The sequence below is a fragment of the Odocoileus virginianus genome, chromosome 3, assembly GCF_023699985.2.
Source record: "Odocoileus virginianus isolate 20LAN1187 ecotype Illinois chromosome 3, Ovbor_1.2, whole genome shotgun sequence".
Taxonomy (NCBI): Eukaryota; Metazoa; Chordata; class Mammalia; order Artiodactyla; family Cervidae; genus Odocoileus; species Odocoileus virginianus.
Window position 1 is genome coordinate 2,155,296 of NC_069676.1, and position 26,234 is coordinate 2,181,529.

Below are 26,234 nucleotides of genomic sequence, written 5' to 3' on the forward strand. Positions count from 1 at the left end.
GGCATGGGGGGAGGCGCATGCAGCCACTCAGGTCTCTTCCACCTCAGATGGGTCTGTAACGTCACGTGCCAATCTCCCTTCCTGTATGTGGCCGTCTCGTTCTGGAGACACCAGCCCTCCTCACAGAGCTGAGGGACGGGGTGCAGGGACAAGCCACACCGCCTTCCTCGTCAGTCCCACGCTTGCTCCGTGCTCTGTATCATGGCAGGAGGGCGGCAGGGGCTTGGGGCACTTCTCAGAGGGCAGGTGCCTCAGAGATCCTCGTCAGGGACTGTGGGGCCGGGGGAGCGCCGGAGTTTGGACTTGCAGCCCGTCCTTTGGGCCTCTGGGTCTGGGATGTGAGGCCTGGCAAAGACACCTGCCTCTGGGCATGGCCTTGCCGTCATGGGCGGTGTGAGCTCAGCCCGTGAGGTCAGATGGGGATGCAGGGGGATGAGGGGAGAGAACTCAAGTCCATGTGCATGTGAGTGTACATGGGGCTCTGGCCAGGGACCTCGCAGCAATTCTGCACAGTGCGTCTGATCCCCTTTGACAGGTGCAGACAAGGTTGAAAAAGGGCTTGAGACTTTCCCAGAGCCAATAGTCAGAAGTCCACCCATCAGCCCAGGCCCTCCTCTGCCAACTAGTACCCTAGTGTGCCAGGTACTGAGGTGAAATGAGAGATGAGCAGGAACACGTTCAGTAACACAGCTCTCCTGGGCCCTACGACCTGCATTTCCTCTTGGGCTCAGGAAGAGGGATTGGCACGCATGTGGTGACAACTCAATGCTGCTACCAGCTGCCTGCAATGACTAGGACTCTGTCTCTCTCTGTTGAGCTTCACTTCTGGCTAACTCACGGCTCCAACTGGGAGCCGTGACTCGTGGGCACAGGCACAGAGCTGTGTGGCCACGCCTCGGGGTGCACAGTGATGATAGATCCTGCCTCCACTGGCCCTCCCCTGGTCAAGGGGAAGCGCGGTGCCCCCTTCACTGGTGGGGAAGCTGAGGCATGGAGATGCGGCCTATTCAGGGCCACAGGCCCGCCTTCCTGCTTCACACAAGGCTTGTTCCTGAGTCAGAGACTGCCCAAATGTCAGGGCAACCTGGGCAAGGACCCACCTTCTGGCCTCAAGTGGCCTGATTTGCTGAGGCAAGACAGCGAGTCCCCTCCTCCTAAACGCTCCCCCGAGCTTGGCTCACTGCTGCCCCCATGAGGATGCGGAGGCCTCCTGCTCCGAGGCCAGCAGCACAGCACTGGAGGCCGCCAGGTGGCGGGAGCCACTCTCCAAGCCCTGTCTCCTTCTGGTGCCCCTTGGCTCCCCAGAGCGCCTCACTGTGTGCTGTGCCCTTGGGGGGGTGCGGTGCCAGGCAGTTGCTGCTCTCCACTCCCCAGGTGAGGGGGAACATGTCCTTGCAGGGTGACGGCTACTACCTCCCTAAGCCTGGAAAAGACTGGACATGAGGATGCCTCGTGAGTTACCTAGTTCAGCCTCCCATATGCATGAGTCCCCAGAGGGGCTGCCTGGCCCCATCTCTGCTCCTTCATGTTTTTATTCATAAAACGTAGATGACAACGCTCCCCTCACAGATGAAATGTAGAGCTGATCTGCAGGAAGCTCTGGCATGGCTGCAGACCTCCAGGGATGGGACTTCTTTCTGCCCCAGGCAGTCCCATCTACTGTGAGGTCGCAGTCTGCTCCGGGGGAGAAGGAAGAAAGTCAGGGAAGGATTGACCCAGGACCTACCCGATGTCTGAAGATGGGTTCTGCAGCAACATTACCAGCTGCAGGCCCCTACAGGAGGTCTTCTGCCTAGGGGGAATTAAGAGCTTCCCCATCTTACAGCCTCCCAGACATCTGGCTTTAGGAAATCATAGTTTCTATCGCCTCCTGGCTTTTGCAAGCTGTTCCACCCTTCCACTTCATACATCTCCGACTGCAAATCTTCCCAGATCATCCAGGTCAAAACCAGTCCTGCCTTCTGTGCATTCACCTAGCTCTGGACTGCTCTGCACCTCTTGTATTATTTAATTATCAACGATATGTACAGCTTTTCCTCAGCCTTGAAGGCACTGGAGAATGGAGAAGGGGACAGTGGCTGTGGCATCAAGGAAAGGAGTTCTCAGCCAGCTTCTGATCATGAGCCCCCCTGAGCAAGGCTTGTCTCTTCCCTGAACCTCAGTTTCCCCACCTTCTCAGTGTGAGGGCTGTTTGGAGACCTCTAAGGACCCTAGAGCTGTACTGTTCACTAAGGTTACACTATTTTAATTAAAATCAAATTAACTAAAATTAAATAAATTTTAAAATCCAATTCTTCAGCCACACTAGACAAATGCTCAGTAGCCACATCAGCTAGTGGCTGCTGGAGTGGAGTGTAAATAGAGATCACTTCCATCATCACAGAAAGTCTCCCTGGGCAATGCTCTAGGTCCTAGGATACCAGATGGCAGCATTCTGCCTCCAGCACACTGGAGAGGAAACTTTCAGGCCTTGCTCTTCCCTGACTAGTATGACTGAGTCCACGCCCTGGGTGAGCCCTGGGACGTGCAGAATAAGCCGACCCTGCTGAGACAACAGAGCCATGGGGAGGGTACCTGGACCCTGGAAGGGACAGCTTTGAAATGTGGTAGCCAAGGTCTCCAGGGGAGGTGAATGCCCTGGGAGTGTCTGCAAAGTGCTGGCAGTCTGCGTGGTGGACAAAGGCCATGGGAGCAAGCAGTCACGCAAGCGAGGGGCCAGGCTGCACAGGCAAGACCCGGGGAGGTTAGCGGGCATGCAGGGAGCACTGCAGTCAGAGGGAAGGTCAGGAACACGCCTGCACTTACATGATGACGGTTTTCTTGGGGACCTTAGTCTCCTGTTCAATGACTACAAAGAGAACAGTCGGAATAGCGAGGGTTACAGATCAGCCAGTGCCGGGGGCTGAGCTCTCCGAGTGGACCTGCAGCGTGGTAACTCGTTCCGCTTAGGACACTGGCTCCGAACCCTGCTTCACTGTGCACCCCCCGGGAGGAATGTCTCGGCTCAGAGCCCCAGGCCCTTCACCTTTGAAACAGTGACGGTGCCTCCTCCGGGGGTCTGGGGAATGAGGCGTGGCGGTGACCATGTGTCCCCCGTGAGGCAGGAAGCCCTGTCCCCCTCGAGGGGTCTTGCAGGAGCTTCATGGAGAATAAGTGCCTAGTTCAGGCTGCCCACACAGAAATCCAAGCTCTTCCTTTAGTCCATGTACCCAGGGAGCCCTGGGTATTTGTCAGGCCCTGAAGTTCCTCTTTTCATAGAAACTGAGGCCTACAAAGGGGAAAGGAATGGCCTGTGTCTGGCAGCCAAACTGGGATGTGGAGGGCTGGTGCCTAGTTCACAAAAAATTCTAAGACCAAAGGACGTCTCTCCAGAGCAGAGACTCTGGAGTCTTAGAGGTAGCTCGTCTTGAGTGCTGGGCGTCAGGCCACAGCAGGCCCTCCGGGAGCAATCTGAGGATGTCTGAGCAGGGTTGCTGGGCTCTGAGCGAGCCAGGAACATCCCACACACTCAACTGTTCTTGATTGTGCTAGCTGTCCTCCTCCCCAGAGCCAGCAGGGTAAGCCCTGTGGTTCCTGACAGGGACTCACACTCTAGAGACAGCCCGGGACTCATCCAGGACCCGGCAGCACCTACTCCCCACCATCTGGAGGCCTCTTCCTCTGTAGCTTCTGGGCAGGGTCAAGCTTGCCACAGATATGCCCCTCCCAGCCTCATCAGTGGGTGAGCAGGCAGCCCAGTAGCTACCAGCACCCATACATCTCAACAGTCCCTCTCACCAGACTGGGGGAAAGCTGAGGGGGAGGCTCAGAAAAGTCAAGAGACATGGCCCAGGGCACACAGCCTCCTAGTCTGTGGGATTTTGTGCCACATGGAAAAGGACTTCTTTAGATGACCAGATGCCCGTGACTATTTTAGCCTTGTTTCCAACTAGATGAACATGAATTAAATGTCCCAGCTGCGTGCGTATGGCACTTGGGTGCCGCATTTCCTATGCATGCGTGTGCATGCACGTGTGTCCGTAATGTATGTGTGTGCACGCACATGTGTGTGACTGTGTGCGTGCCTGCATGTGCTTCTGCAGGCAGCCTCCTGGGGAGAGGGGAGCCTACTGGGAGAGAGGATGGGATGCTGCCACAATGCCCTGTGTCTTTAGACGAAGTTGGACCCAGAGAACACCACCCGTTTGTGGCCTGTAGGCCACCCCTTGCGCACAGAACAGTGAGCGATCCAGGGCCCTGATCCTCCCCGACGGGGGACTCATTCTGTTGCTTCTGGGGGTGGGGACCAGGGCCCCTGTGGGCTGCTACACTCCTGGCACCTTTCCCCATCTGACCTGCCACCAGAGCGGCTCTGGGATCCAGCGAGTACTGGCGACTATGGAAGGGTTACAGCCATGCCAAGCGGGGCGCTCGGCCCTGCGCAGTTTCACAAGCGAGGGGGCAGCGCCCCACCCCACGGGGCGAGCCAGGGCCCGTTCTGGCTGCAAAGCCACTGGGTTAGTGATGAAGCAGCAGGACAGGATTAGGAAGCAGGAGGCGGCGGGCTCCAGTCTCAGGCGCTGTGAAGACTGGCCTCGCCTTGTGAGGCACCAAGGCCATTTCCGACATAGGTGCGCCGCCCCCGCTCCAGACCCTGCGTCCACGGGGCCCAGACAGAGACCCAGCGTGACGGTGGAGTGAGAGTTCCGCGGGACGCGCTTGTTGCTGCCGAGACAGGGTGCTGAGCCCTGCCGTGCGCCACCTAAGACCACCAGGGGCACGGCAGAGGTGCCGGCAGACGCCGCGGGGGCCTCCAGTGGGAGCCGGCTCAACTAGTGCCCTTTGGGGCTTGCCGAATAGGACCCCGGCCCACGAGGGAGGAAGGGTCTCTGGGCGGGCCCTACAGAGTGGGAAAGGCCCCAGGCCTGCGCTTCTGGCACCAGATGGCTGACTCAGTGAGAGTCCAGACAGACAGCAGACCCCGCAGGCTGGACCCTGGGAGGGACTGGATCTGGGGGCTCAAGGCATCAGAGGAGCCAACTTTGAGGACTTGGGAGGACACAGATCCCAACCCACCCCCTACTGCGAGAGCTGGAGCTCCCCTAGGTGTTTCTGTGTAGCTTCCGCTTGCATGCCCCCAAGGATGGGAGGCTCAGTCCCTGTCCTGGCAGCCCCTTCCAGGTAAGTGCATTCAGACCAGGAGAAACTCCCTGAGGCTGTCACCCGCCCTGCAAGCCCTGGAAGGCCGCTCTCTGAACTGAACAGACACCAAATGCCCTCCTCCCCATCCCAGACACCCTGGTTGGGACCCTGGAGCCACGGAGGGAGGCATCCTGTCACCCTTCACCTCCTGCCTGGGAGCATGCTGCTCCCTAGTGAGGCCCATTCTGCAGCCCAGACCCTCCCAGCCTGGCGCAGGCCAAGCCACAGCACCCTGTCCTTTCCTCAGCCAGGGCCGCCCTCTGTGGAAGGATCGTGCCACTGACACCGCTCCTTCTCCCAGGGGCCAAGCTGGGACCCGGCAGCCTGCTTCTGTGGAGCTGCCCCTGCCCCCATCCTGTAAGGCCTCTCTGAACGCTGCCTGGCAGGCAGCTCCAGGCCCAGGCCTGGCCTGCTTATGCACTTGCTATTCCCCCCAGGAATGGTTATTAGCAGGGCTTAGGAGGTCCCCCCGACCCTTCAGACAACCCCGTCAGCCCTTCCCAGGCTCTGGTTCACAGCCCACCCTTCTCTGGCCCCCACATATGCTGCTCCAGTCAGGGACGGGCCGCCAGTGCTGGCCCCCATCCCCTGAGTCCCCGCCTCTGAACGTGCTTCCCTTCCTGCAGGAAGTGTGCTCTGCTGAGAAGGGCTAAGGGTTCTACCCCTCCCGGGCCTGCCCCGGCCTGGGGGTGTCTGGACTGCCCGTGGAAGCACTCACCTTCCACGGCCGCGAGCCTCTCCACGCGGTGCTGTTCCCGGGCCTGCAGCACAGGGCTCTGCATGAGCAGCTCCGCACGGCTCCGTTTGGAGCCCAGCCGGTTCACCAACTGCAGGGCACAGAGCAGGGGCTCACCTCCAGCCCGTGGCTCCCCAGGGGGCCCGGGCAGTCTCTTTGAGGCCGTACAGGCCAGCGGTGGCGTGGAGGGCCCACCGCAGCTATTTCAAGAGCCGCAGAGCCTGGCCACATGGGTGAGGGTGCCGTGTCCCTTGACCAGAGCTCCCTGGGACGGGGGGACACTCTCCACCTGCCCTGTCTAGCACAGTGGCCACGTGGGCTCTGAGCACGTGAATTAGAAGTGAATCTTTACTTAAGCGTTAGCTTTAACTGATTTACATTTAAATCACTGTGTGGCCAGCACAGGTCCAGAGCTGGCTGGGGTCTGCCTCCGTCTCTGAGAATTGCCTTTGGGAGCAGGCACCACAGTGCCCCCTGCAGGCTGCCAGCAGCAACAGCATGAAGGAGGCTGGGGGTCGGGAAGAGCCATGGCTAGCCCATGCCCTGCCCTGCCCTCCACCAGTGCCCCCAGCTCACGAGGACCAAGGGGGCTCCGCCTGGGGCCTGCTCCTCCGCCCCTGTCTTCTCCACACGGACAGTGGGCGACAGTGGCCCGGGGTCTCCCCTCTCACGGTCCTGGATGGTAGTGACCAGGCGGGATTCCCCAAGACAGGGCCCCCAACCCCCTGCCCCGGCCCCCCCCTCACCTCACACTCATAGACGCCCAGGTCCTCCGTGCCCGCCGCCTGGATCTCCAGCACCAGCAGGCCGCTGCGGGGCTCACTCAGGGTCTGGTATTTGCCCCCAGGGGTCAGCAGGGCGCCATCCTTGTACCACCTGCAGCCAGCCCCAAGCGCAGTCAGGTGGGTCTCCCGCCCATGCTCAGGACTCTCTCCTCACCCATCCCCTAGTTCCAAGTATCTTTACAGAGCCCACCCTCCTGGACGCCACCCACCCAAAGAACAGGCGGTCCTGTGTCCTCGTCACGGCAGTTAGAGCCGTGTTCGGAACTGCAGCCCACTCACGCCCACTCCTCAGCGGACAGGCAGCCGTCCTGTGAGTGGCTGGCCCTGACCCAGCTAACAGGCTGCCCACACACACCTCTCAGGCAGGCAAGACAGCCCCAGGGCAGGCCCGCGTGCCCCCTGCTGCCCCACCCCCAAGCCACCTGGCCCACCTGATCTGAGGATATGGGGCACCTTCGATGGTGCAGGTGATCTGGGCATCTTCTCCATCCACAAAGGGCACTGCCCGGACCTTGTTCACAAACCGAGGCGGGACTGCAGGGCCCAGGGAACGTGGGGAGACGAAAGAGAGATTTGAGAGATGGAGGGAAAGAAACGGAGAGACACAGAGACAGAGACAGACACATGGAAAGAAAAACAGAGACAGAGAGATGGAGACAGAGACAAAAAGAGAGAGACAGAAACAGATAAACAGATGGATACAGAGAAAGAAACAGAGAAGGAGGTGGAGGCAGAGATGTAGACAGATAGAGGCACAGAGACTCAGAGAGAGACACCATGATGGACCGGACCCCACCCCCACCAGTCAGTCTCCCAGACTTGTCAGATATTCACAACCATCCCTGCAGCTCCATCCATATGCCCCCAAGCAGGGCTGATACCTTTACAACGCCCACAGGGTGGGGCCTGGGCCTGCCCCTCAGGGCTCACCTTGCACCAATATTTTGCCCAGCGTGCTGGCATTGCCAGCAGCACTGGCTGCAAAGCACATGTACTGGCCAGAGTCAGCACCAGTCAAGTTGTCCAGGATGAGTGCACAGGAGCCATCGGGGTCTTCAATGAGTATGTGGTGAGGGTCCACCTCCACTGGCTTCCCATCTGGAAAGGAGGGGAGGGCCATCACAGGGGGAACACCATCAGGGACAAAAGGCTGGACCTGTCTGGGGGTCACAGTCACAGGGTCTGACGGAGGAAGCTACCCCATCACACAACAGCCAGTGGACTCCCTGCCAGGGGTCTAGCTGGCCAGGCTGACCTGGAGCCCTGGATGGAGTGGTGGTACTGACCTGCACCATCTACTTCCCCAGACCTCACTGTGCACAGTGTGGCCTCTGAAAGGCCAGCTCTTAGCTGGAGGCAGGGGCCAGGCTGGGGGACCCAAACCCACCAGAGGACGTCTCCTTCTGATAATAAGACCCTCAACTTATTAGTGCTTCTGCAACTCCCCCAAGGTACTGACCCCACCTAGCAGATACTCAGACAGCACCATCTCTTTAATCATCCTCATCCAAATGCCCATCTGACTAACATCTGCAGTTGTACCACGTTTCCTTCCTGCGAGAGGGGTGGGGAGATATGCATCTTTCACTATGAAGAAATCTTTCCTCCATAAATACGTAAAATTTCATAGATGAACACTTTCCAATAGCTCTGTACATTCTGAACAGGGTTGTTTAAGTTAAAACATCTTGACATCTGATTCACAGAGAAACTTAACAATTTAAAACATACCTCCCCCCCGCCACCAAAAGCTTCCAGCTGCCACCCTATTTCCCTGCCTGGTAATTCCAAGAAAGAGCTCTTCTCATTCTCTGTCTCCAGGAGCTTCCCTTTCCATCTTTTCCCAAACCACACCTCTTGGCTTTCACCTCACACAACATAGCCCTTGGCAAGGACACCAGTGACACTGTCAGTCAAAGTGAAAGTCGCTCAGCCATGGGCGACTCTTTGCAACTCCATGGACTATACAGTCCATGGAATTCTCCAGGCCAGAATACTGGAGTATTTCCCTTCTCCAGGTGATCTTCCCAACTCAGGGATCGAACCCAGGCTGCCCGAATTGCAGGTGAACTCTTTACCAGCTGAGCCACAAGGGAAGCCCAAGAATATTGGAGTGGGTAGCCTATTGCTTCTCCAGCAGATCTTCTTGACCCAGGAATTGAACCAGGGTCTCGTGCATTGCAGGTAGATTCTTTCTTTACCGACTGAGCTGTCAGGGAAGCCCACTGTCAATCTGTGGTCAGTTCTCAGCCTTCATCTTGCTGTCAGAAAACAATTCTCCCTGGACTTCAGGCATTCCTGCACAGTCAGACTCTTCGGGCAAAGACACCCACAGACAGGTGTTGCCTGTCACCTACTCCCTGACACAGACACACTTCTAAGGGGAACTGTCAACAGTTGGCACGTGGGCTCGTGGCACCTGGATGGTGTCTAGGATGCTGGTGACACGCTGGAGAAAGTGATCCAGAGAGATGTAGGTGCTTCCTGACAGGTGGTCCTGCCTCCTTGGAAACCTCCCCCAGGAGCCATCCATGTCAGCAGAGACAAAGGCCTCAGCTTCCTTCCCTGTGAGACATGTGACTGCCTTCTAGGGCCGTACGTCACTTTTCTCTTTGGAGGGAAGGAGGGGAAGATGCGCCAGCAGCCCCATAACAGTTCAGTATCTCCTAAAACTCGGGGTTCCTCTCTTGTGGAACAGTTCACTGCATGAAGCTGACATCTGGTGCCTGGATGTGGAGATCAAGGCATGGGAAGCCCATGCAAAATGCTGCTGCTTTTGCTGTGACAAACCACCTTGGTCTCTGACTTGGGGTCTTGTATTTGTAATCTGGCTGGCTGACTGGCTTGCCGACTGGCTTGCTGGCTTGCAAGCCGAGACGTTATCTCAGGTCCTTCAGTTTCTGATTTGCAATTTTGGCAGCAAGGAAGGGACACTGTAAGAGACACACCATTCCAAGAGAGAAAGGTGGTGGCCCGCGGACCAGTTAATAGACCTGAGGGAAGGGGTGTTCATGGGAATCAGTGGTGGACGTACTGCCCAAACATCATGCTCATCATGCAAGAAACAGCTATTTCCTGTGAATGGAGAGACTGAGCAGGCAGCTCCAAGCCGAGCACTGAGAAGTGGGCTCAAAGTCTCCTGGATGGTGCCTCGGCTGATGCATTCTCTCTCCCTACAGCGGGGACGTTGCTGGTTCACCTCGGGTCAGCCCCACTTCCCAACAAAGATTAGAACCCACGTTGAATCCCAGGAAGTCTCTGTGCCCTTCTGAGTCCAGTCACAGAAATACACACCCACACTGGGTGCAAAGGGGAAGCCATCGTTGATCCTGGGGGCAGAAGGCAGGCAGGAGCAGGGCCAGAACTCAGGGGTGAGGCCTGGGCACCAAATACACGAAGGATTCCTTTAGAGATAACAGGAAAGGACCCTGGTGTTTGCTGCGAACCCTGGCTTGGGACAACTCCCTGACATAGACAAACCTCTATGGGGAATGGTCAACAGCTGGCACACGGACTCATGGCACCTGGATGGTGTCTAGAATGCTGGTGACACGCTGGATGCCTCCTGACAGGTGGTCCTGCCTCCTTGGATACCTCACTCATGGGAAGACCCAGAAAGGGGATGGGAGATGTTGCAACGACTCTGGGCCGGTGGAAACCTCTGCTAAGTGGACCCCATCCAAAATGTCACCATCATGCCAGGCAAGGGACACAGAGCCCCTGAGAACAACACAAAGTGGCTGTTAAGTCAAGGGGTCCCTGAAGCTAACAGATAGGATCTGTAGGGACAATCTTGCCGCCTCACTGAGTGAGCCCAAAACACTAAGTATTACTGAGCTACAGAAGTGCGTCTTCTTCCATCCCTGCGCCCTTCCACTTCTTCCACCCTTACTGCTACTTTAAAAGAAAAATCATCAGAAGTGGGCCTTGGTCTCCCTGGGCTCAGAGGGACTGGAGGCCCAACATGCCCCTCTGATACGCCAGGCATGCAGGCACGGGGAGAGCTTAGATTTTGATGGCTCTGTTGGATACAGATGTCTGGATTCCACTGATGGGATTTGAGCAAGGTTCCCACAGAGCAAGAAGAAAACTGTCCCCTTGGGGCCAGGTCAGGGTGCTGTGACCATGGCTTCCACCTCTGGACCCTGGTGTCTGCCGCTTGGAACACCCTGCTCCACACGGGGGCGAGGCCCTACATGTGGACAGGCTACGGAGAGTGTAACCAGCTCCAGCCCAGCAACGTGTCACTTGCCAAGACTGCCAGCAGAACCCCAGCAGGAGAAAGGGAGCTGCCGGCCTCTGGGGAGATGTGAAGGCAGCCCAGCTAACAGGAGAGGTCGAGTCCAGAATCAGCAGCCCTGGAGAGCCACAGAGAGCGGAAGCGGGCAGTCACTGCTCCCGTGGCCCCAGCTGGCGAGCACAGGACAGCCGTAATGGGGTCTCCTGTGCAGGCAAACAGCTCCCGGCAGGAGTCCTGGGCACTGCGGCCAACTGCTTTTCCCTCCTGCTGGCATGCAGGGACCAAGACCATCACCGGGGCTCCCTGCCCCAGGGGTGAATTAGAAGGTGGCCTTCTGCCCCCAACACTTAAACTTCCACCAAATGAATGACGTTCTGCTGGTGGGTGAGTCTGCCTTCTCCTGCCAGATGCTATTTTTCCTGGCAAAGGTTATGTGAGATGTTGTAAACACCCTGGCTATTTAGTCTGACATTTAACAGACTACAGATGGGTGGGCTGAAGACATGCCTCCTCGGGTCCATGAACCATGGAGACAAGATGAGAGCATGACAGGGTTCCCACCCAGACCCCCGGAGTCCTGTGCGGAGCGGCTGCGCTGTGCGTGGGGCCGAGTTCCGGTGCATGCCAGACGGGACTGCCCAGGGTGACGCTCTCACCTGGCACATGGGTGTCTCTCACCATTTGGGTGTCTCCAACTGTGAGGGTGCTTAAGCTCAGTGAACCGCCAGCTCTGGCCACACCACATGGCTGTGTGCACCGCCTGGCCCACCAGCAGTCTGAGAACCTGTCGTTCGTGGGGGCTGCCCAACGTGAACTGACCACCTGCTGGCCCTTGCTTCCTCCACTCCCCAGACACAGCTGTCCTCAGAGGAGTCTAAGCCTGTAAGCTGCTCACCGGGTAAAGGTCCAGATGAAAAAGACAGTGATGGTCTGGATACAGTTGGGAACCCAGGATCCGACCCTGACTGTTCTTGGGCATGGTGCAACCCCCCTTTCCCTCAGACACAGCCCAGCTGGTACACGCTCCTGAGGGCAGCCTAGATGAAGGGTGGTGGCTGAGGGGCCTGTTTTCAACTACTTCTATTGACTGGGTTTGTCTCTCTGAACGCACTGTCACAGATGAGAGGTCTGGTATGAGAAGGGATAGCGGGGAAGTGGGGTTGTACTGCATGGGTTCTGCGAGGCAGCAGGGAACACTGCAGACTTCAGGACCCCACAGACTCCAGAAGAGTGCTAGGGGAACCAGTCACTTCATCCACCGACTCTGCTCTGAAGCCCTACCCATGGGCTGGGGATGGCCCTCCTTTCATGTCCCAGCAAAATGGCCTGCGTATCTTCTCCAGCCCCATTCTCAGCCATCCGTGGTGGACACATGCGCCTGACTGGTTGTGGACAAGCAGGACGGGAGGATGGACTTCTCTGGGACCATCCCCCAAAACCCGGAGTGGACTCGGCTATTGGGACCAGACTAGGGCTCAGGACTTACCTTTCAGCCCAGATGAGACCTAGTGAGAGTATCACAGTTTACCTGAGACTTTGAGACTCAACAGATGGTCTAGGCCACACTGTGAGCTGGTGGGGGTGGGGGACTTTAGGCCATACGGCATCAGCTTGACCTCAGAGGGGCCGCAGACTGAGGTCAGTCGTGCGGGGGGGCAGTCTGTGTGAGGTACCCGACAGAAAGCTGACACAGTGAGGCTCAGCAGGGGAGTGTCCCTGGTGGGCCACGCTACCTGTGCTGGGACACATCAGAGGTGACAGACACAGGCATGTCCACACGACTCTATTGTGGGGACATCTGGGCCACGCCTGGACCCTCACATGGATCCCACCCCATGGACCGCTTCCCTCTTACTGCGGTGAACCAGAACCCTGACTGGCATGGTTGTGCTGAGTTCCGTGGAGCCCCTGAGATTCAATCGCTGAACCTGAAGGTGGCTGTGGGACACCCCCGTGTGCAGTTGGTACCCAGTGAGAATGGTCTTGGGGTCCTGAAGTTGATGTCGGAAGTGAAGGTGTTGCTGGGGGCCCCCAGAGTTTGCAGCTCCCATCACATAGGGGAGTCAGACCTGAGAACCACACGGCGGCCCTCAAGGCCCAGCGTTCTCCAGCCTCACTCCCCACTACGCCCGCCTCAGCTCCCCTCTGCCTCCTGTTTCCCTGGAGCCTCGCTGTCCGCTGGGAGTTCCTCCAAGCTGTCTGCCCTTCATTCTTCCGTATTTCTCTGGCTGGTCATGCCACTTCTGACTTCACATTGCATATCTGCCTATGTGCTTCTCATCTGTCTCCTCCCTGAGAAGGCCAGCCTCTATCCACTGACAAGGATGACCCTCCTGGTCACTGCTATTTCCCACGCACCTGGAATGGTCCTGGGCACTCAGCACAACATGATCAAATGAGGGAAAGAATGAGCGAGATTCAGGGGTGGGCAGAGTCACCGTGTCAAAAGCATGATGCACACGGGAGCAAGCTCCGCCTCTGCCCCACCTCACCCCCGTGCTCACCCGCCAGCCTGGTTTTGATTCAGGGGCAGGCAACCAGAACAGGAGGCCTGTCTCGTGTGCCCAGGCCCTCCGTCAGACCCCACCCTGGATCCCTGGCTCCCTGCCCAGCCTGATTCCCTCTGGGTGGCTCTGGCTTGTTGCAGGGTTAGCACCCAAAGGCTTACCTTTGTACCAGCTGACAATGGGCTTGGGTGTGCCCGTCACACGGCAGGCCAGCTTGACTGTCTCGCCCAGCTCAGCTGTGCAGTCGGCCAGTTCTTCTTCAAAATCGGGGGGGCCTGGGGATACAAACACAGGGCCTTGATCACTCACGCATTCCCTCAGGTGTCCACCTGACAGGACTAGAGCCCCCTGACCAACAAATGGTTGCGGCAGACACCACCCCTTAGGAACCTTTATCCGCAATACCACACCAGGAGCTGGATGGGACTCAGGGGAAGGGACAGAGGCCCAGGATACGTCGGGAGCATGGTAGGGTCTGTGGGAAAGGAGGGCGTGTTGAAACGGGATCCTCTCTCCCATTCTAAGTGAAGAAGCAAAACCAAGACTGCTGGGTCCTTCACATCCCTAACACAGCCTGCCTGCCCTGTGCTGGGCAGCCAAGCGCGGACCCCGAGGCCCTCACCACATCTGGCTAACCAAGGGTGGAGCGTGCCACTTGCCCTAGAATTGAGTATCTTCCCTTGTGCTTGCCGAGGTGGCGACAAGGGCCCAGAGCTCAGGACCTGCTGACTCCTGTGCTCTCAAGCCAGGCGCCCAGGCGAAGGTTCGGCCTCCCTCCCAGCCTTGCCCCCAGAGCCCAGGCACTCACGCCAGATGGGCAAGGCCAGGCGCTGCTGGATGCCACAGATCTCCTTCACCCAGGAGTTCTTGGTGATGACAGTCCGTGCCTGTAGCAGGTACTTGCGCACGGAGTCCTCCCGCTCGTGCCAGATCTCAAAGGCTCGGTCATCGCCCTCCACCTGGTCGTTCAGGTCGATGCTGCTCAGCTGTGGGAGGAGGGCACAGCTGACTGCCGGGACGCAGAGCAGGCCGTGGTCACCGAGGCCAGGCTTGCAGGACTGACCCCTGGCCTTCCCCTGCCCACCCTGCATGGCCTCCCTCTGCCCACCCAGGCTCCACCGGCACCCTGCCAACCTTCATCATGTTCCGGAAGACATAGCTGAAGGTGTCGGTGCGCGAGTCCCGCCGGGGCTTGCAGACCACCAGGTGGTGGCGGAACAGGAAGACATGCCGATGGTGGCCCTTCCAGGGCATCCGCGCGCCCGGCGCCCCTTCCCACACGATGAAGTGGCCCTGGGTGAGCAGTCAGCGTGGTCAGCCAGGCCCAGCCTGGCGTCCACTCTCCCCCTGCCCAGGGCCCGCCTCTGCACCCTCAGCCCCAGACCTGGCGGATGGGCTCGCCCAGGGCCTCCAGGGTGCCAGGGTAGTTCTCCATGAGCGACACGTGCAGCTGGTTCTCCGCTCGCTGCGGCAGGGCCGACACCACCGCGTAGGCTTGCTCGAGCAGCGCACAATTCTGGCCGTTCCGTGCCTTGTTGCGGATCAGCTCCTGCGGAAGACTGCAGGTCAAGGCAAGGCCTGGGGTGGCTGGGCACGAGGCAGCCCCACAGCCCCTGGACTGGACTGCTTACCTTGAGCAGGGCCTGGTACTGCTGGACCCGCTCTACCGGCTGCTCCAGGAAGTGCTGCAGCGGTGGGGGCGGTGGCTGCAAGGGGTCCGCGGCTGACAGCACCTCCTCGGTGTATTTCTGTGGGGACCACAGCACTGGGCTCAGGGCAGGGGGGTGCAGCCCCCAGAGGGCATGTGTCCCCAGAGTCTGAAGGCTGGTGGACTGGGGGCCCAGGGGAGCTGGCATGTTCACACACAGACCCTCCTCCCCGGGTTGGTCCCACTGCTGCCCCAGGGGGTGGCCAGTGTCACCGACTAACACATGAGCAGAGCTGGTGGGCGAGCAGGGTTGGTGGGGGGACCCTGCCTGCTTTTCTAACCTGGAGGTCAGGGGTCCTGGGAAGGCGAAGCGGAGCCTGAGCAGGGTCAGGGGAGATGATCTAAAAGCCAGGAGCCAGCATGACACCTGGGGAGTGGAGGCAGGGCTGTGGGGCAGAGGGTCACCTTGTAGAACTCCTGCACGGCTGTGCTGACCATCACCGACTCAGCCTGCACTCGGCCCACCAGGAACTCCAGATACTTCTCGAAGGCTGCCTGGTTCTTGATGAAGCACATGGCCACATCGTCATCTGTGTCACAGCTACGCAACTCCTGTAAGAAGCTGCCACAGAGGGGAACTGTGGTCAGGTGAGGGCTGACATCAGGACCCCCACCTGGGACCCACAATCCAGCCCCAAACTGAGGGTTTGGGAAGGAACAGGCTGCTACCCAGGCCCGAGTGCCTATGGATGAAAGTCAGTGCTCTGGGCTGTGAGGGACACACACGTTTTCACGTGTGCTGCATGTACACGTGTTTGTGGGCGTGTAAATATGTAAGGGCCGATGTGTCTGTGGGTGAACATGTATACGTGTGTGTACCACGCACATGCATGCCCACACATGAAAGGGTGTGTGTGCGCGCAGGTATGTACATGTACTTGTATGTAATGTGTGCACACTTCTGGGGCATGCCCATGTCCTTGGGTGGCAGTGGGTAGGTGTGCTGCAGGCACTTCTGGGCATAAGCGAGGCACACGTGCCTGAGTTCCTGGGGACATGTGTGTCCTTGTACAGGGCTGCGGTGCACCAATGGGTCAATCAAGTCATCCAAAGTCCTGTCTGTTTTCAACCCCTGCCCACTCCCCTGAGGCCCAAGCCTGCCAGGACACACGTGTGCAAGTGTGAGCATCCACATGAGTGTGTCCTGTGCAAGTGTGACTGGTGTGTGCAGTCTGTTATCTGAGCACGCACACATGTGCGTGAGCACGTACATGCATGTACACACATACAGACCAAAGGAAACGCCTCGAGGCCCACCTGCTGTGGAAGTGGCCGATGTCCTGCACGTTTCGGAAGATGACCGCCTTCTGGCTGGCCACGGCTGCGGGCACGTGGGGGCAGCGGTCCAGGTACTGCATGTGGTGGCTCTGCAGGAACTGCAGCTCGCCCACGAAGGACTGCTCTGAGCTCAGCAGGTCCCGGATGATGGCACTGGCAGGGCGGCAGCCGTGAGGGGAGACCCCGGAGCTGAGCTGCTCACCGGGGCACTTCTAGGCCACACGCACTGTGCTGACCACTTTCAGAATGGGCTGGGCAAGGTGACGGAGGGAAGGGCGCCCCCACACCCACCAGGCGGCCCCACCATAGGAAACCAGAGTCTCAGAGCTCCCCCGCAGGAAGCCACCTTCCCACAGCACCCGTCTGGGGCCCTCACCTCAACCTTCTCTTGTACTCGTCCTCGGACAAAGCCTCCCCAGGGAACTCAGGGGCCTCCGCCGGCCCCCACTCGGGAGACAGCTGGTGAGAGACGGAGGCACGGGCAGCCTGAGCACTGGCCTGCCCTTCGAGGATCAGGCTCCCACCTGCGACCCCAGGACCACCCCCCCAGCCGCCTAGTTACCTTGAGCCGCTTGTCCAGGTAGGCAGGGGACACCCAGCCCTGCCGAGAGGGGCTGTTTTTGGTGGGTTTGGTGCGCACGAGCCAGCGCAGGGGGTGGGCAGAGTCCAGGACCTCCACGTACTGGCCCTCCCGCAGCAGGATGGCATCCTGCTCAGCCCCCAGGGGCAGGTAGTCAGCCGTAACCACGTAGATGTCAAAGATCTGCGGGTGAGACGGAGGAGCTGCTGTGTCGGACCTGGGCTGGGGCCAGCCAGGTCTCCCAGGGCCCCAGGGACCCCGTGCAGACACCAGAGGGGAGCAGGGCTGGGAGAAGGCCAGTGGGCCTCCCAAGGCCTCAGGTCACAAGGCTCCGAGGAGTCAGTGGAGAAGACACAGCCATTCTGACATTCTCTGAGGCTCTAAAAGAGGCCTGACCCAGCTCCGGGTAGGGAACTCCTTTCAGGAGTGCAGGTGGCCCCCTCCAAAGGGACCAGGAGGAGTCTTGGGGATGCTGGGCGTGTCCTGAGTCAGGGTGGTGATGCTGGCCACGCAGGGGTGTTCCCCACACCTCCTCCTCCCCCATACCAGCTTGACCTGTGCCCTGCCCCCACGGCTCTCACCTCCCCTCCCCCCACCCCTCGCCTGCCCACGCACCTCTCCCCGGGAGTCCCCGTCCTCGGACTCCGAAGACGACTCCTGGACGCTGGAAGAGGGGCGTGAACGGCCATGCCGGGGGGACGCGGACGGCGTCTTTGACTCCTCGTCACTGTCAACTCCAGGCACCTGCAGCCTCGCTGGGGGACAGAGGACACAGGAGGCCCTCAAAGGGCCTGCCCCGCCGGCCGTCTCCCCACGGGTCTCCGGGGCAGGCGGGTGGGGAGGGCCCAGGCCTGGGGCTCGGTCTCGGCCGTCCCTGGAGCTCGCTCCGTCATCAGCCGGCCTTACCTTGTGTGATCTTGGCCGACACCATCTCTGTGATCTGCGAGGTGAGCTTCTTCAGGAACTCCTCCGTGCCCACCTCGGCCAAGGACAGATGGCCACGGGCCTCTGCTCCCAGGAGCTCTGCTGGGGCCAGAGCCGGGCTCAGCCAGCTGTGTGTGCCACAGACGTGCCTGGACACAGGCACCCAGGCCATCCCGGGCTGGGGGTCAGAGGTGCCGCTGCACACACAGAGCTGGGCCAGCACTGCCAGACGCAGGACATACTGACCATGACTGGGGTCTCTCTGGCTCAAAGGCATCTGAGCCGAGGTGTGATTTAGGGGACCGTGAACTTGGGGAAGCAGGGTCTGGGCAGTGGAGGCAGTAGGCGGCTGGAGGGAGAGCAGACGGTTGGGGGCAGTGGACAGCCTGCAAAGGTGTAGGGCGGTGGGTGAAGGGGAGCTGAGGGCAAAGCTGAGCAAGTGGTCAGGATAGGCTTGGAGCTTGGAGCTCTGGGGTTCCCCGGGGTCAGGGGGGAGGTCTGTGCCACTTTCATTCCTGTTGTCCACTTGGCCTTTGGTCTGGGAAGGGGCTCGGGAGGGACAGAGATCAGAGGGAGCCCCGCCAGGCAGTATAACACGAGGACAGGTTCTGGACACTGAAGGCAGTGGGCAGGACCCCAAACTGTGGCTCAAGGGCTGGGGGGCCAGAACCCTGGCAGCTTCAGGTTGACCTTGATGGACGTGGGATCGTCTGCGGGGGCGATGGGTCAGGGGAGGTGTCGGGGTTAAGGGACACTGAGGATGACCAATGGTGGGCAGCGCAGGAGAGGGAAGAGTGGGCATATCAATGAAGCATGTTGGTGAAGAATGATCCCACAGGCAGTGGGCACATGGATGCATGGCTCCTCCTGACTTCTGTGCAGACTCAGTGTTTTCCATAAAAAACGAGTTTAAAATACGCCAAGGTGCTGGGGCCCTGTGCAGGTCAGAATTGGGTCCACAAGAGGCCAGGGAGCCCCGGCCCGAGCAGGGCCAGCTGTGTTCCCAGGGCCACACAGCCCGGAGCAGCCCCACAGTCCTGGGGTGGCCCATCGAGCAGCCTCCTGCACACCCCCGCCCCTCCCTGCACAGACGTGTGCCCACCCGGCCCGTACCTTTCTTCTGCCCAGAAAGGTCCGTGAAAGCTGCAGGTTCTGACATCTGTGCAGCAACAGCTTGGGTCCTAGAGGGGGAGGAGATACCCTGAGGAGCCTGACAGAAAGGAGGGTCTGGGGGCCATGGGGCTAGACGCCACAGTCACGGTCCTGGGGAAGGACTCCTCTCCAGTGGGGAGCTGAGCCCCATGACCCAAGCAGAGCAGAGCTGGGCGGGGGTGCAGGACGGGGCTCCGCCCCAGTGGCAGCACCGCCCCCACTCCCAGGACCTGCACCCCCAGGGCCGACATTCTCGGGCCCTCTCTGCTGGGCCCCCGGCTCCTGAGCAGCCCCTCACTCACCCCTGCAGGAAGGTGGAGATGAGGGCCTCCTTCGCCTCGGGCTGCTCCTCCGCAGCCCCCGCCTCCTTAGGCACTGTCGGGAGAACAGGGCAGACCCCCAGAGTGATACCACACACCCTTGAGCGCGGATTCTGGCCAGCACCCCTGCCAGTGATGCCTGGCCCACCCACCGGGGCCCTGGCCCTGTCCCCTGGAGCCCCGAGGAAGCTTGTGCCCACTGCCCCAACTTGTCCACAGTCACCCCACCGGTGGCAGGAAACGGAAGGAGCGTGCACTTGATTCACCAGCCCTCCGAGGAGCTGAGAGGGCCCGGAAGAAACCACTCGGGGTGGTGGGGTCTTCCAGGAGGGTCTAGCTGAGCGGAACCCTCAGGGTAGTGGGTGGGGACTGGCCCAGGAGCTCGGAGGCTGCACACGGCCCACTCTGCCCCCGCTCCCACGCCCACTCACGGCCAGAGACGTGCAAGCCTGCAGAGCAGAGGGCCTGGCCAGCCGCGTTGGAGGCGATGCAGGTGTAGGTGCCCTGGTGCTGTCGGCCCACGTCCAGCAGGACCAGGCTGTGCTGCTGGGCGGAGCTGGCCACCGTGTAGCCTGGCGTGTGGCGGCCGATCCACAGCACACCCTGCTCCGCTTCCTCCCGCAACCAGTGCACAGCCGGCGGCGGGCTTCCTGTGGGCAGGAGTGCATGGTGGACGGTCCTTCCCCACACCAGGAGGGCGCTCACCCCCGAGCCTCTCTAGAAGGGTCCTGAGCAGGGGTGGGGAGGCAGGACCGCCTACCTTCCACCTTCACGGAGAAAGTGATGCTGGAACCCTTTTTCACCTTCTTGGAGGTGAATTTCTCCAGAACCGGGGTGGCACCAGCTGCTGCTGTGCATCTGGAAAGACACGGGGCATCTGGCAGTAAACGACACGGATCCCCCACTCCACATGGGAATTCCACAAATCCCCCTCACACTCCCTTACTGAATCTATGCCCAGGGCCTCCCTCTCTCTGCCCTCTGGATTCAGCTCACCTAATGCTGGCTTCTCTTCTGGTTCATTGGGGCCTGAAAAAAGCACATAAGTCAGATCTACAGCACCAAGGTGCCCCCTCCCCTGAACAGGCCTGCCTACCAGGGTGGGAGTCTCAGGGGGCCCCACCCACTCCCACACACCACACACAGCACCGTTCCTAAGCCTGGCTGGTCGTGCAGACCTGGGATTCGCACTCAGGCCCCATGGACCAGATGCGACGCTATCCGTCAGCCCAGGGGCCTGGGGCATTGCACTGAAGCCAACACAGGGAACAGGTCTGCTCAGAAAGTCACACTGAAGCCGAGCCGCAGGCCATGTTGGCTCCCCAGACCAGCGCAGACTTGGGTAAAACTTGGAATCACCTTGCTGTGCTCAGGACTTGGAAAAGTAAGCAAGTTCAGACTTCCCCTTCTAAAATGACTATGTGCCTCTTCCTTCCCAGAGTCTCCCGAAGGCCCCGTGCTTGCCTGGGGCTACTCTGCCAGCCAGCGAGCCTTCTAGCTAGTCAGTTTTCATGGGCCCCTTGCCCCCTCGGCTTCCCTGGTGGTTCAGACTGTAAAGAATCTGCCTGCAATGCAAGAGACCTGGGTTCCATCCCTGGGTTGGGAAGACCCGCTGGAGAAGGGAAAGGCTACCCCCTCCAGTATTCTTGAATGGAAAGTTCCATGGCCAGAGGAGCCTGGTGGACTACAGTCCATGGGGTCACAAAGAGTCGGACGTGACTGAGCCACTAACACTTTCACAAACACACTTCACCCCTTAGCAGCACATGCTCTCTGGGAAGCAGTTTCTGGCCGCCTGTGGCTTCTGTACACTGGGGCAGTGACCACTGGGTCCTGGCTTCCAGGCCTGCCACAGCAACCCAGGTGTGGATGCCAGGCCCTGCCACCTTGCTGGGCACCCACCTCGGACCAGGAGCCGAGCAGACGAGTAAGCAGCACCCACGGCGTTGCTGATATATGCCGAGTACTGGCCGGCATCCTCGCCGGTGACCGAGACAACCTCCAGGGTGTGCAGCATCTTCCTGTCCGACATACGTATGTGCGTGGAGGCGGTCAGGGGCTGCCCGTCTTTGAACCAGTAGAGTCGGGGTGTGGGGTAGCCTGAGGCCACAGGGGGAGCGGTGAGCACAGGGCTCCAGCCCAGTGGGCACCATGCCTGCCACAGGCCCTCAGAGAGCCTGGGGTCACAGGTGATCATGCAACCGTGGCTTGGCAGGAGACAGCGCCTTGCCCTCCGTCCCTCTCCCGTTTACCTTTCACCTTGAGCTGGAACTTGGCCAGCCGTGTGCCAGGGGCCACCTGCAGGTCTTTCAACTCCTCCACGACCTGGGGCAGCTGCCCCTCCTCTGAGGTGGACTCTGTGCCCTCCTGCTCCCGGCTGGCAGGAAGAACAAAGAAACGGCAGCCGTGAGGAGGACCAGAGAGGGCTCCGGGACAGGAGGGGGCCGGGGTTGGGGTGGGTGATTCCTGAGCTCTCCTCTGTGCTGGGTGGAGGGTACTGTGGGCTGGCTGAAGCCACCACGGGTGGGGTGCTGTCAGTCCAAGCCAGCACTGCCACCCCCGCAAGGACCCGGGACCACCAGCCCACCATGCGCTGCCCGCCTCCGCCTGGCCCTCTACCTGGACAGGTAGCCCTGGGCGCTGAAGTAGGACGAGGTCTCCGTGGCGTCCGCGGCAGTCTCATAGTCGGTGCTGGTCACTGCGGATGAAGGATGGGGCTGAAGCGACCTGCACCTCACCTTCTTCCCAGGCATGAGCCCCACCCCAGAGGGTACCCGATGCTCACTGCCGCCGTTTCTGGGGACACTCACACTTCTGCACTTCTGAGTCAGAAGGAAAGGGGGATGCGGCTACCCCGAGACCCTCCCTGTCCCCAGGCTATTTACCAGCCCATGTTTCCAGGCCTGTAACTGACTTCAAGACCCAACAAATTATCAGTACTGGGCTTCATAATAGCAGACAGTGGCAATTAACTTAGCTCCTTGGTTCCACCTAACTAAGGAACAAGGGTGACACAGGTCTCAAAACCAGCAGCTGGGGTTTCCTCTTAGAGCCACAAGGAAGAATGAGGGCTAAATTTATCCTCTGCTGTGGTCTGAGTGCTGTATCCCCCCAAAATTCATATGTTCAAGTCCTTACTCCTAACATGATGGTGTCTGAAGGTGGGACCTTTTCACGGTGATCAGGCTTAGATGACTTCACAAGGGTGGACCCTCATGAATGGGATTAGTGCCCTTCTAAGGAGGGACCCCTTCTCCCTTCCTGCATGAGAGAGCGCTGTGAGAAGACAGTTGTCGGCAACTTGGAAGAGGACTCTTACCAGCACCCTTCCATCTCCATGACTTCAGGCAGTGTGCTGCTATTATTTAAGTGGCCCAGTCTATGGGACTGTTATAACAGCCTGAAATAAGATACCCACTCCCAAAACAACCAAAGGAAAACAAACACAATAAAGAAAATAATGGCTGTGATGTAGTGATTTATAGTAAGAAACAGAAGCTTGGTCTTCCTTCTGTTCCTGACTCAGAGTTCCTACACACTTGGAATTTCCTAACTGGACAGGTGTAGAGATTGGGATTTTTTTAAAATTTATTTTAATTGGAGGTTAATTACTTTACAATATTGTGGTGGTTTTTGCCATACATTCACATGAATCACCCATGGGTGTTCCCCATCCTGAACCCCCCTCCCACCTCCCTCCCCATCCCATCCCTTTGAGTCATCCCACTGCACCAGCCCTGAGCACCCTGTCTCATGCATCAAACCTGGACTGGCGATCTATTTCACATATGATAATATACATGTTTCAATGTTATTCTCTCAAATCATCCCACCCTTGCCTTCTCCCACAGAGTCCAAAAGTCTGTTCTTTACATCTGTGTCTCTTTTGCTATCTCACATATAGGGTTATCATTACCATCTTTCTAATTCCATATATATGCATTAATATACTGTATTGGTGTTTTTCTTTCTGACTTACTTCACTCTGGATAATAGGCTCCAGTTTCATCCACCTCATTAGAATGGATTCAAATGTATTCTTTTTAATGGCTGAGTAATATTCCATTGTGTAAATGTACCACAGCTTTCTTATCCATTCGTCTGCCGATGGACATCTAGGTTGCTTCCATGTCCTGGCTATTATAAACAGTGCTGCGATGAACATTGGGGTGCACGTGTCTCTTTCAGTTCTGGTTTCCTCGGTGTGTACGCCCAGCAGTGGGATTGCTGGGTCACATGGCAGTTCTATTTCCAGTTTTTTAAGGAATCTCCACACTGTTCTCTATAGTGGCTGTACTAGTTTGCATTCCCACCAACAGTGTAAGGTTCCTTTTTCTCCACACCCTCTCCAGGATTTATTGTTTGTAGACTTTTTGATAGCAGCCATTCTGACAAGCATGAGATGGTACCTCATTGTGGGTTTGATTTGCATTTCTCTGATAATGAGTGATGCTGAGCATCTTTTCATGTGTTCATTAGCCATCTGTGTGTCTTCTTTTGAGAAATGTCTGTAAGTTCTTTGGCCCATTTTTTTTATCAGGTCATTTATTTTTCTGGAATTGAGCTGCAGGAGCTGCTTGTATATTTTTGAGATTAATTATTTGTCAGTTGCTTCATTTGCTATTATTTTCTCCCAATCTGAGGGCTGTCTTTTCACCTTGCTTACAGTTTCCTTTATTGTGCAAAAGCTTTTAAGTTTAATTAGGCCCCATCAGTTTATTTTTGCTTTTATTTCCATTACTCTGGGAGGTGGGTCATAGAGGATCCTGCTATGATTTATGTCAGAGAGTGTTTTGCCTATGTTTTCCTCTGGGAGTTTTATAGTTCCTGGTCTTACATTTAGATCTTTAATCCTTTTTGAGTTTATTTTTGAGTATAGTGTTAGAAAGTGATCTAGTTTCATTCTTTTACAAGTGGTTGACCAGTTTTCCCAGCACCACTTGTTAAAGAGATTGTCTTTTCTCCATTGTATATTCTTGCCTCCTTTGTCAAAGATAAGGTGTCCATAGGTGTGTGGATTTATCTCTGGGCTTTCTATTCTGCTCCATTGATCTATATTTCTGTCTTTGTGCCAGTACCATACTGTCTTGATGACTGTGGCTTTGTAGTAGAGCCTGAAGTCAGGCAGGTTGATTCCTCCAGTTCCATTCTTCTTTCTCAAGATTGCTTTGGCTATTCGAGGTTTTTTGTATTTCCATACAAATTGTGAAATTATTTGTTCTAGTTCTGTGAAAAATACCATTGGTGGCTTGATAGGGATTGCACTGCATCTATAGGTTGCTTTGAGTAGTATAGCCATTTTCACTATATTGATTCCTCCAATCCATGAACATGGTGTATTTCTCCATCTATTTGTGTCATCTTTGATTTGTGTTTTATAACTTTCATCAGTGTTTTACAGTTTTCTATACATAGGTCTTTTGTTTCTTTAGGTAGATTTGGATTTTACATTAATGACATGATATTTTTTTTTGAAAGCCCCTAAGGATGTGGTGAGCTTTCCATAAGCTAGCGTAACCAACCACAGGATTAGGTTGGGAACCCCTGACCTCCAGGAAGGAGAGAAGGGCTGGAGATTTACTTCAGTCACCAATGGCGAATGATTTAATCAGTTGTGTTTGTGTAATGAAACCTCCGTAAAACCCCCAAAGAATAGGGTTCAGAGAGCTTTCCTGTTGGTGAGCACATGATCAGGGGAGAGTGGCAAGCTCAACCTGGGCCCTTCCCACCTGCCTGGCCTATACATCTCTTCCATCTGGCTGTGTCTAAGTTATATCCTTTTATAATAAACAGCTGACATAGTAAGTAAAATGTTTCTCTGAGTTCTGTGAACCACTTTAGCCAATTAATCAAATCCAAGGAAAGAATCACTGGAACTTCTAGTTTATATCATATTGGCCAGAAGCACAGGTGACAACCTGGACTTGCAGGTGATATCTGAAGTGGTGGTGGGGGGGCAGCTTTGTGGGACTGAGCCCTTAACCTATGGGATCTGATGCTATCTCTGGGAAGATGGGATCAGAATTGACTTAAACTATAGGATACTCAGCTGGTGTCTCAGAGGATTTCTTTTTGTGGGAGAAAACATACCCACACATCACAGTTGGGTACAGAATCAGCAGAATGGTTTTCAAGTCACAGGCATTACGCACGTGAAGGACAGTGATCTGTTAGAGACAGGAATGCAGGCGGATTCTTTACCAACTGAGCTATGAGGGAAGCCTCAGGAAACAACAGTGGGCCCTATAATTGCCCCAGCTTCCTGCCTGAAGTTTACATGAAAGGGAAACTGAGGCAGGGTCAGGCAGATCCTGAGTAGAGGAAACAAGAGCTGATGTCCTGAGAGACAAAGGCAGTCTTTGTCCAGGGAACAGAAAATCCGAGAAGAGAAAACTGTGCAGAGAGAGGGCCCCCTCCCTCGAGGATTCAGCGGAGCACCAACTGGTGCATGCAGACAGGAGAGCCATCTGAAAGGTCCAGAGAAGCACAAGGGCTGCAATACTGTCTGTTTACAGGCAGACTGCCTCACTTTCAGAATTCACGGGGCATCAGGTAGGAGTGCTCAGCAACACTCTTACTTCAGCAGACAAAGGCGAGCAGCCTTGGACTGAGCACTGCCTTGGCCCCACCTAACAAATCACAAGGCAGATTCAAAAGGATCCAGCTGCCTCCAAGTAACTCACTGTATTACTCAAGACGACGTGCAGAAACACAAAATACCCACCTCCCAATGGGGTTAAATTCACACAGTCAGGCATTCCTCCATGACTGTCAAGACATGCAAGGAATCAGAAAACACACAACCTATAACATGAAGAATAAC

General features: G+C 57.3%; 1 protein-coding gene across 1 annotated transcript in view; it reads right to left on the reverse strand.

Annotated features, from left to right (window-relative positions):
• The window catches only part of OBSCN (obscurin, cytoskeletal calmodulin and titin-interacting RhoGEF), a 216,267-nt gene that overhangs the window by 2,107 nt on the left and 187,926 nt on the right, over window positions 1-26,234 (reverse strand). Inside the window, 25 exon segments of the mRNA XM_070460853.1 lie at window positions 2,806-2,848; window positions 5,900-6,008; window positions 6,664-6,793; window positions 7,134-7,236; window positions 7,633-7,800; window positions 13,611-13,724; window positions 14,258-14,435; window positions 14,584-14,742; window positions 14,834-14,998; window positions 15,081-15,197; window positions 15,563-15,719; window positions 16,415-16,588; window positions 16,812-16,894; window positions 16,998-17,198; window positions 17,631-17,770; window positions 17,922-18,038; window positions 19,053-19,120; window positions 19,394-19,466; window positions 19,843-20,061; window positions 20,172-20,240; window positions 20,243-20,269; window positions 20,408-20,440; window positions 21,314-21,511; window positions 21,664-21,788; window positions 22,031-22,109. Coding sequence (XP_070316954.1) covers window positions 2,806-2,848; window positions 5,900-6,008; window positions 6,664-6,793; window positions 7,134-7,236; window positions 7,633-7,800; window positions 13,611-13,724; window positions 14,258-14,435; window positions 14,584-14,742; window positions 14,834-14,998; window positions 15,081-15,197; window positions 15,563-15,719; window positions 16,415-16,588; window positions 16,812-16,894; window positions 16,998-17,198; window positions 17,631-17,770; window positions 17,922-18,038; window positions 19,053-19,120; window positions 19,394-19,466; window positions 19,843-20,061; window positions 20,172-20,240; window positions 20,243-20,269; window positions 20,408-20,440; window positions 21,314-21,511; window positions 21,664-21,788; window positions 22,031-22,109 — 3,049 coding nt within the window.